Here is a 14,389-nt window from a genome sequence, read left to right on the forward strand (position 1 = left end):
TGGGTTGTAGTTTCTCATCTATAGTTTATTCTCCCTTGTCCTTAGCCTAATTATAACCATGAAAAGACCTTTTAATTTCAACATGCATATGTTTTTAGTGTTGATGTTAGAGGCTTGTCAAGTCTATTTGTTGTTTGCTTTCTTGACTGTAGTGAATTGATATTGTTTACCTAGACACTTGAGAGATATAATGATAATGCATATGTAAGATTATGTTATTGTTGATTCATCTCTTAAGCTGATTGATTATTTTTCACTTGGATGATAATAAATATAATTTTATAAACTTAAATGAAGATAGTAAATACATTATATTTATTTATAAATCCGTGAAAAACTTATCTGCCTGCCCTTTTATCTGCATAAATAATGCATGACCGAAAGCAACACCGTGCAAATGTAGACTCATATAAATTTAATAATTAATTTCACAATTAGATTTAATAATATTAATAATAGTTAATTTTTTTAAAATAAAAACTAAATAAAAAATATTTATTGATTATTTAGTATAATACTAATTAATTTATGTAATATTTTTCCAGAAATATAATGTAAACAATTTTCAGAAAAAAATTCGAAGAAAAAGTTAGGCCATAAGTTGGTCCTAGGATAACATTTATTTTACCTATTTATCGATCTCTATTTTATATAATTATTTAGACATTAAAACGACCTTTTATAGTTTTTCATTTTAAACTTGAGTTAATGAGAAGAGGAAAACAGGCAAATTAATTAATTATGGGTCCTTTTAGGGTGTGTTCACTTGGAACTAATTTCCTGTTCATGTTGGTTATTGAGTGATTAATTTATAAAAAAACTTGTTCACTTGGAAGTAATTGTGAGCGATGATTTGCAGGTGTTTGCGAGATTAGCACACTGTTCATTCACCCGCAGATGTGCGAAGATTTGGAGGGATCAATCACGCTTTGTCTAAAATGCCCTCTTCATTTGAAATAATTCACACTTGCCCTCACCCACTTGCACGAGCACTTTCACTGTGTATTCACGAGACTACAACATGATTGAACAGTGCAGATTCCTAACGTTCTGCTTGATTCAGCCATGGAATAGTGAAGATTCCAGCCTGACCTTCTGCTTCATTCAGCCATGGAATAGTGAAGATTTCAGCCTTCCAAACACTGAAAAGATTCCTTCCTACAGTGGCAGCATTGACAATACAGAGAGATAGCCAAGCTTTGTGACCGAAGAATTATTAATATCTGGTATTTGGTTCCTGTGTTGTTTCACCAAGAAGAAGGAGAACATCTTGTGTGCATGCGTTGAGTGTCAAAGAGAAGAACGAAGAGAAACCTGTTGAAGAAGAGAAATCTGAGTTGAGGTGAGGATCATAAGAGTGTTTTGTTGTTTCTATATGGTTTGTTGCTGTAATATTTGCATGTTGTGGTAGATGAAGAAGCTTTGGTGGAAGATGAAAAAAGGAGGTGGTCGGTTACAGTCTGCAAGCTCGGTGCTCGGTGACGAAGAAGACGAAGAAGAAAGCTGTATCCGGTTACGCATGAAGCTTAATCTAGTTACGCAGAAGCACTGAAAACTGCACCAACTTCTATCCGGTTACCCAGACAGCTGTATCCGGATACAGTTCTTCTTCTTCACAAAGTTTGTATCTGGATACGCCTTCTTCTTCACACACTTGTATCCAGTTACGCCATCATCATAATCATATCTTCTTCTTCTTCTTCTTCTTCTTCTTCTTCGCATGAAGCATGAGCTGCATGAGCTGCATGAGCTGCTTCACGTGATGCACGGTGCTGTTTGCAGCTCCTGCTTGAAGAATCCTGCGTTGCTGTCACCATGGGCCGTGAAGAATGTTGGAGCTGCTATTGCCCGTGGGTGTGTGTTAAGATGTTACAGCATGAAGGTCACTCCTTTTTTTTCCTCCTAAGTTGGACGTATTGTGCTTTCTCCTGCTGGGCTGAACGTCTACAGCTAGACTCGCATGAAGGTGACGAAGGTGGACGATGGTGGAGGGGGAGGGGGAGGATGGAGACTGCCTGGGATCAGAGTGTGTCCATGGTGACAAACCTGACGATGCACCACCATGCAGCAGCCTAACCTAACTCTGTGTTTTGTTTGTGTTGCAGGTGAAGGAGTTTGTATTTTGTTTGGTTTGTTAGAAAAGATTTTATTAGAAAAAAAATATATAACTTTATTTATTTTAACAATTTTATTTATTAACATTTAATAACATTAAATTATTTTTAATAATTTACGTCTATTTAATTAAACGACAATAAAATAAGAAACAGAAAGCATGCTTATAATCAATAATAATATTAATGATAATAATTAATAATAATAATAATAATAATAATAATAATAATAATAATAATAATTTTACAATTGCTTTACCCTTCTTGCCTGTGAGATGTTATCTTTTCTTGGTCATGTAAGTTTTTATCTACGCTTCATTAGAGACTTTAGCAAAAAGGTCCTTGCACTATCCAATCTGCTTGTTAATTTTCAATTTTTTGACAACTGTAAGCAGACATTGGAAGCATTAATCACTACTCCAATCATTCACTACTCCAATGGACAGTCCCATTTTAGTTGATGTGTGAAGCATCTAATTATGCACTTATGGAAGTGTGCTTGTCTTTTAGTGTTTGTCTGTTTATTCCCCTTATGCTGTGTAAACAAGACAATAACCAGAAGTCATCACCGCCATGTAAAGAAGACAATAACCAGAAAATCGTCTGAACTTGATATCAGGACCTACATACTTATGGAACTGTGCCTGTCACAATATTGTGTGGTGAAGATTATCTGAACTTCACTCATTGAAATTGTTACGTCATTCTATACGCACAAATCACACCCCTTTTCTAGAAGGAAAATTGTTGCTTTCGATCACTTTTCTCTATTAGTTTAACTCTATTTATTTGAAATTAATATGGCTTTAAGTTAAAATATTTTAAACAAAAATCTTAGATCCTTGACACAATTTTTTCACGGTATCTAGCAACCCATATGCATAATTTTCTTAAGAATACATTTATTTTGAAAAGAAAATAACCTACTTGAATAGAAAATCTAAATCTTCAATGCATCTTGCAGTGACGGGTAAGTCAGAAAGTCATGGAACTTAATTCTTCAATTAAAGCTATCAAATCAGAGTCAGAAGATCCTCCTTCTTCCATGGCAAGCCTAGCCTGCTTCGAAAGGTTCTTTGCGCTGTTCCTCATTACAATAGCTGCTTCCCCAGTCATTATTCTCTTCACCGCCTTCTCCACCGCATCCCATGATACACTATCTCCTTCTAATTTATGCCACTTTTTGGCACCAACAGGTACCCCAATTTTAAGGACTTCTGTTACCAACTTCTCATTGAAAAATTGGTCGGCAAAAATAGGCCAAGTTACCATGGGAACCCCAGCAGTGACTGATTCCAAGGTTGAATTCCATCCACAATGGGTCACAAATGCTGCTGTTGCCTTGTGTTCAAGAATTAACACCTGAGGTGCCCACCCTCTTATGATTATTCCCTTACCTTGCATCCTTCTCTCAAATCCATCAGGTAGCCATTCAAGTTCATCTTCTTTGCTTTTCCTCACCACCCAGATGAATTGTTGCCCTGAAGCCTCGAGACCAATAGCAATCTCTCTAAGTCGAGAATCAGGTAACTGTGTTGTGCTTCCAAAGCATACGTAAACAACTGAGTTGGGTTTCTTTGTGTCAAGCCATTTTAGACACTCGTATTCATTCACAGACGCCTCCTTTCCTCTATGTGCCTTTTCTTCGACGTCCTTGTTGCAAAGAGATAAGGGACCAATATGCCATGCTTTTCTTCCAAGCACCTTGCTGTAAAGATCCGCATAATCCTTCTCGAGTGCGTAGAAGGTATTAACAACAACCCCATGGCTTCTCAACTCTGATTCCTTTGCTTCCCTCAACAATTTGATCATGCCCGTTTGGTCACCCATGCCATAAGACATCAACGACGTCCTTGCTATTTTAATCTCACCCGGAAGATTAGGAATGGTGAGGGACTCAGAATCGGAAGAAACATCGTTGTTAGGGTCGATATATTGCATACACGTTGAAGCACAGAGTGAGAAGAGACTAGTTCCATGGAAGACGAGCCTAGGAATTCCAAATTTGGTGGCAGAATCAGTTGCCCATGGGAAGAACATATCAGCAACAACGCAATTCGGACGTTGCTTGTGCAATAGTTGTTCAAGTGGCTCTTGTAGCAAAGAGGTGGCTAAAAAAAAACTTTCCGTCAAATATGGGTTAGTGATTGAATCAGTATTTTCAAGGTCATAAGGTAAACCAACCTCTCCAGAAGAGATGTTGATGGTTTGGATCTGGATCTGGTTGTCAGTTTTTGCTTTTCCAATGGCTTTAGAGATAAAAGGTGCGCTGCCTGGTGTGGAGATAATGGTGGCCTTCACACCCTTTTCTGCAAATAATTTAGCCATGTCAACTATTGGTATTATATGACCATAAGCCAAGAAGGGAAAGAAGAAAATGTGCAGACTATGNTGTTCACTACTGCTATCCATTTTCTCTTTACCTAAGTATAACTATGTAAACTTTGCCCTCAAGCTTAAATCATGAGGAATATATGCAGAGAAGGCCTTCATATATATATATGCAGTCACCTGTTGGACAGTCCCATTTTAGTTGATGTGTCAAGCATCTAATTATGCACTTATGGAAGTGTGCTTGTCAGTTAGTGTTTGTCTGTTTACTCACCCTTAAAGACACTTTATGTTGTGTTTATTTGAACAGAATTTACTGTTCAGAGGTGATTGAGAGCGAGGAAAGGAAGTGAATTATATGTTCATTTGAGAAGAAATGAAAGCGACGATTTGAATGGATTTGCGGGATACATGCTTTTTTTGTCAACTGTCAAAGTGAAGAGATTTGGAGGGATCGGTTGTGCAAAGTCTTATTTACCCTTTACGTAATTTATAATTCCAGCTCCAATTATCAGAGAACGCACTTTGGAAGAAGCGTGGGTCAAAGAAGAAGAGCTGTTGGGGTTGTGACGGTGCTGCTGTTGTGGTGATGGGTTGAAGTGGTGGTGAATCGAGAAACCAGTGGTGGCGGTTGGTGTTGAGCCATGTAGAATGGGGTCTGTTTCGGATGGATAGGATCTCCCTACACAATTACTCACTGATCTCAGTCGTTCCTCCTCACCGTCCGGCCTCCAAACGCACAAAATGTTTCAGATGGATAAGATCTCCCTACATAATTACTCATTGATCTCAACCGTTCCTCCTCACCGTCCGGCCTCCAAACGCACACTCCCTCCTGCTGATCTCAACCGGTCGGGTACCTGCTAAAAGTACTCCGACGCTCAAGTCAATTCATAGTTCCACTTATAGAGATAGAAAGAGAAAGTACCAAAGCAACATAAAAGCACATTAAATGTTCCTACCTACGGTTATCTTTGACCTCTATTTATAGTTTTTGTAATGGGCCGATAATTAACTTTTCTTAATCACGGTCCAATATCGGCCCAGATGTTTCTAATCCTATTTAGTTCATTAATCATTATCTAATAACATCAGTTATTTATCGTTGACTATCGATAAATAACCGATCATCCATCAATGGGCACATCCGGTCCCACCGGACGTACTCTCCAGGAAATATTACCAGGGGTAACCAGATGCCATTAGGAATTGTCAGCGGCTGACCGAACGTCCTTCTCTTTGTCCGTTGGGAATGGCCGAACGTCCTCCCCGGTACAGAGACCCCTTAAGCTTGAAGGAACAGAGTGACTGAAAGGCTGTGAAAGTGGGGCGTGATGGTTGCGATTTTTTAAGAGGCACTAGGCGGGAAAGGGCACGTGTCCTCCTATTAGTAGCTGTTTTTCGTCGTGTATTGAACCGTCGCGAATCTGGGCCGTTGACGACATCTGGATCTAACGATGGTTAAAGCGTGGCAATTTTCAAAATTTTTCTATAAATAGGGGTGGGGAAGGGTTGCTGCTCACTCATCACTTCTTTCTTTTTATTGCTCAAGATTTTTGATCTTCAGGTAATAAATGGTTGCAATTAGTGTACACTCGTCGGAGGAGTCGTCGGGCCGCGGTGCTGGAGGCGGGGTGGGAAGGACAAGTGGCGTCCCGTTGGTGGGAGAACAGGTGGAGGTCAGAGTTGGGGAGGCGGCGTCTCCTAGTTCGGTCTCCTCATCGTTTCTAAACGTTCACCAGGGTGAGAGCTTGATCCCACCTTCTCCGGACGGAGATCGACTAGTCAACGGTTACGACATATTTTTGCAAAAGGGGGGAATACGGATTGACCGGGAAGTTGCAGAGCCGGCCGGTGGGTGGCCGCGTATCCGGGGTTATCGCTGGGCGTCCCCAGAAGTAGGCGAATATACTTCGGACTTTGGGACTCATGCAGAGTTGGCCTGGTGGGCGAATCGTTCATACATTGCTCGCGACGTGGAGGACGCTCGGTTATTTCGTCTTTGCGTCAGTCATCCGAACGAGCGCGTATGTCACGGAAAAGGCTCCAGCGTAAAGGAGTTCTTTTTCGTGTATACCTATATGTTCGAGCAAATGTATGTCAGAGTGTCGTTTACGGACTTTCAAGCGTCCGTTCTTAAAGAGTTGAATGTGGCCCCCAGCCAACTGCACCCGAACGGATGGGCGGCCATTCAAGCCTTCACGTCGTTGTGTGCGGCTGTTGGACTGATGCCTATGGTCCTGGTGTTCCTTCATTATTTCAACGTCCGTCCCGCACCACGACGAGGATGGGTGTCCCTATCATCTGTACATGATCGCACTTTATTCAAGCCATTCTCGGATTCTTTCAAGAATTTCAAGACCAGATACTTTAAAATAATTATCAAGGAATCCGGTAAGTCGGAGTTCTTCGATGTTAATGGTGCCCCTCGGTTCCCTTTTTATTGGACAGAGGATCCTCCCAAGATAAAGGCATTCGGCGTAGGCCGTCTTAATGAATTGGAGCGAGATGCCGTCTGGATAATAAAAGACTTGCCCCGCCGCCTCAGCGCCCGCGGCTTCGTCGACTGCCTGAAATACGAGGACTATGATCAAATTGCCTTTGGTACGCTTATGGCCGGTTCGGCTTCTTTATGTCTATTTTTGACTTAGCTAAATTCTTGTTTTCTTTTCAGGATATATGTCGTTACCGGAGCCTTGCAAAACCGGATGGCTTGCATCCGCCCAACGACGCAAGGGTAGCAGTTCGAAAGGTTTAGATCAGCCTTTGGCGGCCTCCAGTCGGGCGACTTCATCTGGGTTGGTGGCGACGACCGACCTAGTTACCGTGGTCGTTCGTCCAGAGGAGGTGGTGGCGACGAAACGTGTTCAAGAAAAAATCCAACCAGATCCCGCTCACGTCACACTTTTCAATTCTTCTGAGTCTCCTCAGGACTCCACCGTTCCTCTCGAGAGGAAGAGGAAAACTAAAGATGGAGGGAAGTCGTCCTCTAAAGGAAGTCGTCGTAGCGGGAGTTCCTCTCTTCTCCCCCTGCTTGTTGGTGTTTTCGACGTGGCCTTTGACGCGGCATCGAAAGTAGACTTCCGACCCAGCTCCTCACAACTGGCGGTTATAGAACCTTTATCTGAAGGAGAATTACTTGGAGCGGCCGTAGAATTAATGAGTCGGGGGTTTATGCTAGCCCGGAGAGCCCGTGATCATGGTAAAGGTCGGGAGGGTCGGGAGTTGCTGCGTGAATTAGCTGAAGAGCAAAACGTGTCTGCCGGTCTCCGCCGCCGCGTGGAGACACTAGCTAAAAAGCATGAGCATTGTGGGGAGAAGCAGACGAAGCTGAAGTCTGACTTGGATGTTCGTACCGCTCAGCTGTCTGCTGCGAACAAGTCATTGGCGGACGCCAAGGTGCGAGAGGATAGCTTGAAGGAGGAAGTAGAGAAACAGAAGTTGGAGGTTCGCCGGTTGACCAAGAGGGGGATGAGTTGGCTGAACAGAGTGAACGGCTGTCCCAGGACCTGCTGGCCGCTAATGCTGATAAAAAGCGCCTTGAGGCCGAACTGAAAGAGGCGAATGAAGCCTTTGCCAACCTGGATGCGACCGTGATCTACGAGCATGAGGAAGGCTTCAACAAGGCTCTACGCCAGGTGGCTTATCTGTTGAAGGTAGACCCGATTGCTACCGGGTTCGACATGCATCAGGACGTCTATCGTGGAGAGATGCGGCCAGTGGAGGGAATCTTGAATGAGGAAGTCGTGGTGGGGGCGGACGGTGGACCGTCCGTTGATGCAGGAAAAGAGTGATCTGATTTAGTCGTTTAGCTCCTTTAATGCTTTTTTTTTGTGTTCGTGAGGTCGACCTGGAAACACTTAGGCACAACTGTTGTTTGCATGGTCGACCCGTCCGGCTCTTGGTGTATTTTGCGCATTACAATGGATTTAGCTTTTTCACATTATATTCGTCACATATAATAATTCCCTTCGTTTGCTGTTAGCTTGTTATTTTTAATGATCTAATGGGGAGGTAGGATAATGGGCCTTGGATCGGCCCCTAATTATCCGTTCGGGACAGGTCCCTTTGCTTGTTTTGCCAATGGGACGGATCCCAAAGACTTAGCTAATGGTATGGGATGGATCCCTTTTACATGTTTTGCGTTAATCGGGACAGATCCCATAAACTTAACGAATGGTATGGGACAGGTCCCTTTTATATGTTTCGCGTTATCGGGACGGATCCCATAAGCTTGTCCGAATGGATCCGGCTATCATAAAGCAGTTAAATGGGATGGAATGGATTTTGTTGTATCATTCAAAAAGCCATAGCGACGGTACATTGACTAATTGCTTTTGTGATTAACTAAAATAAAATTTCAAGTGGGTGGCGTTCCAGGTGTTAGGAAGTAGCTTGTCATCCGGTCGGGCGAGGCGATATGCTCTGTTCTTCAACGTTGTGATAACTCTGAAGGGACCTTCCCATTTTGCTGCCAATTTTCCGTGTTGGGGTGCGCGTCTAGCTTCCCCAGTCTTTCACCAGACAAGATCTCCTTCTTGGAATTTGTGGGGGCGGACCTTGGTATTATACCTTCGCTCTATCATTTGCCTGCATGCCTCCGCCCTCACTACCGCTCGGTCACGGCGTTCGTCGAACGTATCGAGTTCCACCCTTAATACCTCATCGTTCAGCTGCATATCATCTAGTCTCCTGCACAATGAGGGCTCTCTAGTTCGACCGGGAGCATGGCATCGATGTCGTAAGTTAAGTTAAAGGGGGTTTCTCCCGTGGTACCGTGAGGTGTACACCTGTAGCCCCATAATACTTCAGGCAGTTCCTCCACCCAAGCCGTTTTCTTTTCTCCCAGTCTCTTCTTTAATTCCGCTATTATGGTCTTGTTAACGGCCTCGACTTGCCCGTTCGTTTGTGGATGTTCTACCGAACTAGTGACGCGCTTTATGCCCAAGTTCGTGTAGAATTCCTTCAGTTTCTTGTCAATAAATTGTCTGTCGTTGTCTGTTATTATGGTTTTTGGGAGGCCGAATCTGCAGATCAACCTCCAACAGAACTTTTGAACCTGCATAGCGATGATAGATGCCAATGGCTCGGCCTCCACCCACTTGGTGAAGTAGTCAACCGCGACTAAGAGAAACTTCTTCTAACCCTGGCCTTGTGGTAAAGGCCCGACAATATCCATGCCCCATTGGGCAAACGGCCATGGAGAGGTGATGGAATGCAATGTATGGGGAGGAACCCGGGTGTCGTTGGCGTGCGCTTGGCAGCTAAGACTACGTTGTGTGAAGGTTCGGGTATCTTCCTCCATGGTGGGCCAAAAGCATCCCGCTCGTAGGACACGGGCTTTTAATGTTCTTCGTCCCGAATGGAACCCACATACTCCATTGTGAAGCTCATCCATCACGTATTGAGTTTCCTCCTTCGACAAGCATTTCAGCAATTGTACAGGTCGTCTCCGATTATGACAAACCGGGCGATCCTTTTTGTGTCAGTTGAGCATATAGGTTGTCCGTCGTCCTGCTTCTTTATTAGTCCCCTTATCTCATCCCGCTAGTTACCGCCATTCGTAGTTATTGCATAACATTCTACGGAAGGTTGCAATAGGACCTGACGGATGACGGTAGTGAGTTGTCCCTTCTCCTTGCCTGAGCTAAGTTTAGATAACATATCTGTCCGAGTATTTTGCTCTCGGGGTATATGTTGAATCTCGACCTTTTCAAAGTTCGCCACTAAGGATGAAGCTCGGTGAAAGTATTTAAGCAAGTGGTCTTCCTTCACTTGAAACTCCCCATTCATTTGCCCTACCACCAGTTGAGAGTCCGTCCGGCAGATAAGTTTTCGTGCTCCCATATCTTTGGCGAGCTCTAATCCCGCTACTAAAGCTTCATATTAGGCCTGATTGTTGGACACTTTGAACTTGAATACTAGTGAATATTCGAGCAAAAATTTGTTCGGCCCTTCAAGCACTATTTCGGCCCCGCTAATCTGTCGCTCGGACGCTCCGTCAACGTATAGATTCCACTGGTCGTTTGTAACCAGGGGTAATTCTGCGGCAAAATCGACGAGGTGTTGGCCTTTAACGGAGCCCCTTGGCTCATATCGGAGGCCGAATTCCAATAGTTCGACGACCCAGCTTACCATTCGGCCGGCTAAATCGGGTTTCCTCAATACCTTAGCCACTGGATGATTAGTCTGAACGACAATTTGATGCCCCTGAAAATATTGCCGAAGTCTACGAGCGGCGTGGAGGAGGGCCAGTGCCACTTTCTCGACTTGCTGATAGCGGGTTTCCGTATCTTGAAGCGTTCGGCTGACGAAGTATATGAGTTTTTGGGATGGGTCTTCTTGCATTAAGATTGCACTAATTGCTGTGTCTGACACCTCCAAATATATTTTTAGTTCATGTCCCGGGGTAGGAGGGTTCATCACCGGAGGGTTCATCAATACTTCCTTTACCTTGGCAAACGCTTGCTCGCATTCTGTATCCCATTTACACGACATGTCTTTCTTCATTCTTTTCACTATCGGTCGAATACGTTTGGCCAGCTTGGGGATGAAACGAGACAGAGTTGTTAACCTCCCAACCAGCCTCTGGATATCCTTCAACGTGTTCGGGCTTGGCATCTTCAACACAGCCTCGCACTTGTCGGAATTAGCTTTGATTCCACGGGAAGTGAGCATGAAACCGAGGAACTTCCCTCCTGCAACGCCGAACGTGCATTTCGCTGGGTTCAATCTCATCCCGTATCTTCGGATCTGTTGGAAGACTTCGTCCAAGTCATTCAAATGTTGTTCCTCGTTCGACGACTGAACCACCATGTCGTCGATATAAATGTCCATACACCGCCCTATCTGTTCGGCGAAAACCCTATCCATCAATCGCTGATACGTGGCTCCGGCATTTTTCAAACCGAACGGCATCACTTCGTAGCAAAAGTTGGCCCATTCTGTCATAAAGGCGGTTTTCTCGCAATCTGGGGGGTGCATTGGAATTTGATTATAGCCCGAGTATGCATCCAGGAAGCTCAGCATTCTATGCCCTAACGCCCCATCCACCAAGGTGTCGATACTCGGGAGCGAATAGGAATCCTTGGGACACGCGTTGTTGAGGTCGGTGTAATCCGTACACATCCGCCATTTTCAGTTTGCTTTCTTTACCATGACCATGTTGGCTAACCAATTGGTGTACGTGACCTCCCGGATGAAACCTGCTTCGCGTAATTTCCTGGCCTCCTCATTCACAGCTTTCCTTTTTTCCTCCCCCATCCTCCTTTTCTTCTGAGACACTGGCCGGACATTTTTAAATAACGAGAGCTTGTGGGAGGCGATGGATGGATGAATGCCCGGCATATCTGCTGCCGTCCATACGAAAAGATCCTGATTTCGCCATAAGGCGGTTCTCAAATGCTGCTCCATCTCGATGATAATCCCGTAGCTATGGAGGTGGTTTGGGAAGGATCTCGTCCAATCATGACGGGCTGTGTTTCTCCTAGAGGTTCCAAGCGATCCTCCGTGTTAGTTCTAGGATCCAGGTCGGCCATAGCAACCTTTGATCTGGTTACCTTTCGTCGTGTTTCCTTTGGATATATCCGTAATCCGACAGCATAACATTCCCGGGCCGTTTTCTGATTCGCCCGTATCGTACATATCGTCCCCCGGTAAGTGGGGTACTTCATCATTAGGTGCGGTGTAGAAACAATAGCGTCAAACGCGTTCAAACACGGACGTCCAAGGAGGACGTTGTACGCCGTGTTAGCCTCTACCAGCAGATACCTTATTCTCATCTCCTCGCTGTCCCTTTCGGTTCCCAAACGAGTCTGTAGATCGATATATCCCCTTGTGTCCACCCGTTCGCCAGCAAAACCGACTATTTGTTCATCGTACGGTACTATGAGGTCTTCTGAGAGATCCATTTGGGAAAATGTTTTCCAATAAAGGATGTTGACCGAGCTTCCCTGGTCGACTAGTACTTTGCAGACCCCATACTGTGCGATTTCTACGGTGATCACCATTGGGTCGTCCTGGTCCGGGTCAGGTGCGTGAAAGTTCTCATCAGTAAAGGTGATAGGGGGCATTGTTCTCTTTGGGACGTCTACGGCATGTATGGACCGCAGTGCCCGGATGCTCCTTTTTCTTGCCGAGGAGGTAGGACCTCCTCCCGCGAATCCACCAGATATAGTATTTATTATTCCTCGCAACAGACGTCGTCTATCCCCGTCCCAGCTGCGACTTCTGCTTCTCCTTTCGCGCCTTCCATCTTCTCTCGAGGGCCTATGGTTCCGAACGTTTGCATTGCGTTGCCTAGTGTGGAGATAATGGTGGCCTTCACACCCTTTTCTGCAAATAATTTAGCCATGTCAACTATTGGTATTATATGACCATAAGCCAAGAAGGGAAAGAAGAAAATGTGCAGACTATGTTGTTCACTACTGCTACCCATTTTCTCTTTACCTAAGTATAACTATGTAAACTTTGCCCTCAAGCTTAAATCATGAGGAATATATGCAGAGAAGGCCTTTATATATATATATATATATATATATATATATATATATATATATATATATATATATATATACATTCATGCCAGACACCTTCATAAACAAAAGATGAATTACTGTTAAAGGTGTTAAAATGGGGTCCAGATTCACGGGCCAACTCGATCTAGAATGAATTTGAGTGGCGTTGAGTCTAAAAAATTTGGTGGTCGCAGAAGAGAACTCAACGATGCTTCAAATGGGATCTATGCACAAAACTAATCGGAAATCATACATAAAATCATCAATTATTGAACATTTATATTAAGTGGAAGAAACATTATTTTTGGTGGTCGTCGAAAGCTTTTCTAGATACGTTTGGCCCGGAATGAAGAAAGTGCATACAAAAATAATGGAGCAAGTGTTCTTTCTCTCACTCTTAAAATATGTTCAAGTTCAAATTAACGTTTGTTCTTCTGACTAACAGACGTCTAATGAGTCTCTTAAAATATCTCTATGCTCAAATTTTTATGAATTTGAAAACTTAAAATTGTTTGTTCTTTCACCAACAGACTTCAAAAAGGCAATTAACGTTTATTCCTTTGACCAACCGACGTCTAATGGGTCTCTTAAAATATTTTTGCGCTTAACATTTTATGAATTTGAAAACTAAAAAACATATGTTCTTTCCCCAATAGACTTCAAAAAGGCAATTAATGTTTGTTCCTCTGACTAACAAACGTCTAATAAGTCTCTTAAAATATCTTCAAGCTCAAATTTCTATGAATTTGAAAACTAAAAGAAGTTTGTTCTTTCACCAACAGACTTCAAAATGGCAATTAACGTTTGTTCCTCTGACCAACCGACATATAATGGGTTTCTTAAAATATCTTCGCATTCAACTTTTTATGAATTTGAAAACTAAAAATGTTTGTTCTCTCATCAACAGACTCCAAAAAGACAATTAACGTCTGTTCCTCTGACCAACTGACATCTAATGGGTCTCTTAAAATATCTTCGCGCCAACCTTTCATGAATTTGAAAACTAAAAGACGTATGCTCTTTCACCAAAAAACTTCAAAAAGGCAATTAACGTTTGTTCTTCTAACCAACCAACGTATAATGGGTCTCTTAAAATATCTTCACGCTTAATTTTTAATGAATTTGAACACTAAAAGACGTCTGTTCTCTGACCAACAGACTTCAAAAAGACAATCTGGTCCTCTAATCAACTAACGTTAATAGTGTAATTTTGTTTACAATTAATATTGCCAACGATCATTTTTAATGTTGGGTGCTTGGCTATCCGACTTTAAGTGTTAGACAACGTACACCCATTTTGTACAATTGACATGCAATGAATATGAATATGAATTTGAACCTGATGTATGTTCTGTGATTAATATTGATGTTGAGTATGATGCCTTGGGTGTTGTACCTCTGCATGTTAATTCTATAGAGTCAGAGTGC

At 43.1% G+C, this 14,389-nt stretch overlaps 1 protein-coding gene across 2 annotated transcripts; it reads right to left on the bottom strand.

Annotated features, from left to right (window-relative positions):
* Window positions 1-2,978: 2,978 nt before the first annotated feature.
* Window positions 2,979-12,872, bottom strand: LOC106765515 (scopoletin glucosyltransferase-like). 2 transcript variants are annotated; one of them, XM_022783062.1, is made up of 2 exons: window positions 12,766-12,872; window positions 2,979-4,409 (listed from the first exon to the last, which is right to left on the bottom strand). In XM_022783062.1, exons 1-2 carry the CDS (start codon window positions 12,796-12,798, stop codon window positions 3,090-3,092), a joined length of 1,353 nt encoding a protein of 450 aa, XP_022638783.1. In that variant the 5' UTR covers window positions 12,799-12,872; the 3' UTR covers window positions 2,979-3,089. The 2 variants fall into 2 exon arrangements, with proteins under 2 accessions (XP_022638783.1, XP_014505655.1); XM_014650169.2 differs by lacking the exon at window positions 12,766-12,872 and having other exon boundaries at window positions 2,979-5,505.
* Window positions 12,873-14,389: the final 1,517 nt, after the last annotated feature.

This window comes from Vigna radiata, chromosome 7 (genome assembly GCF_000741045.1).
Source record: "Vigna radiata var. radiata cultivar VC1973A chromosome 7, Vradiata_ver6, whole genome shotgun sequence".
NCBI classification, from domain to species: domain Eukaryota; kingdom Viridiplantae; phylum Streptophyta; class Magnoliopsida; order Fabales; family Fabaceae; genus Vigna; species Vigna radiata.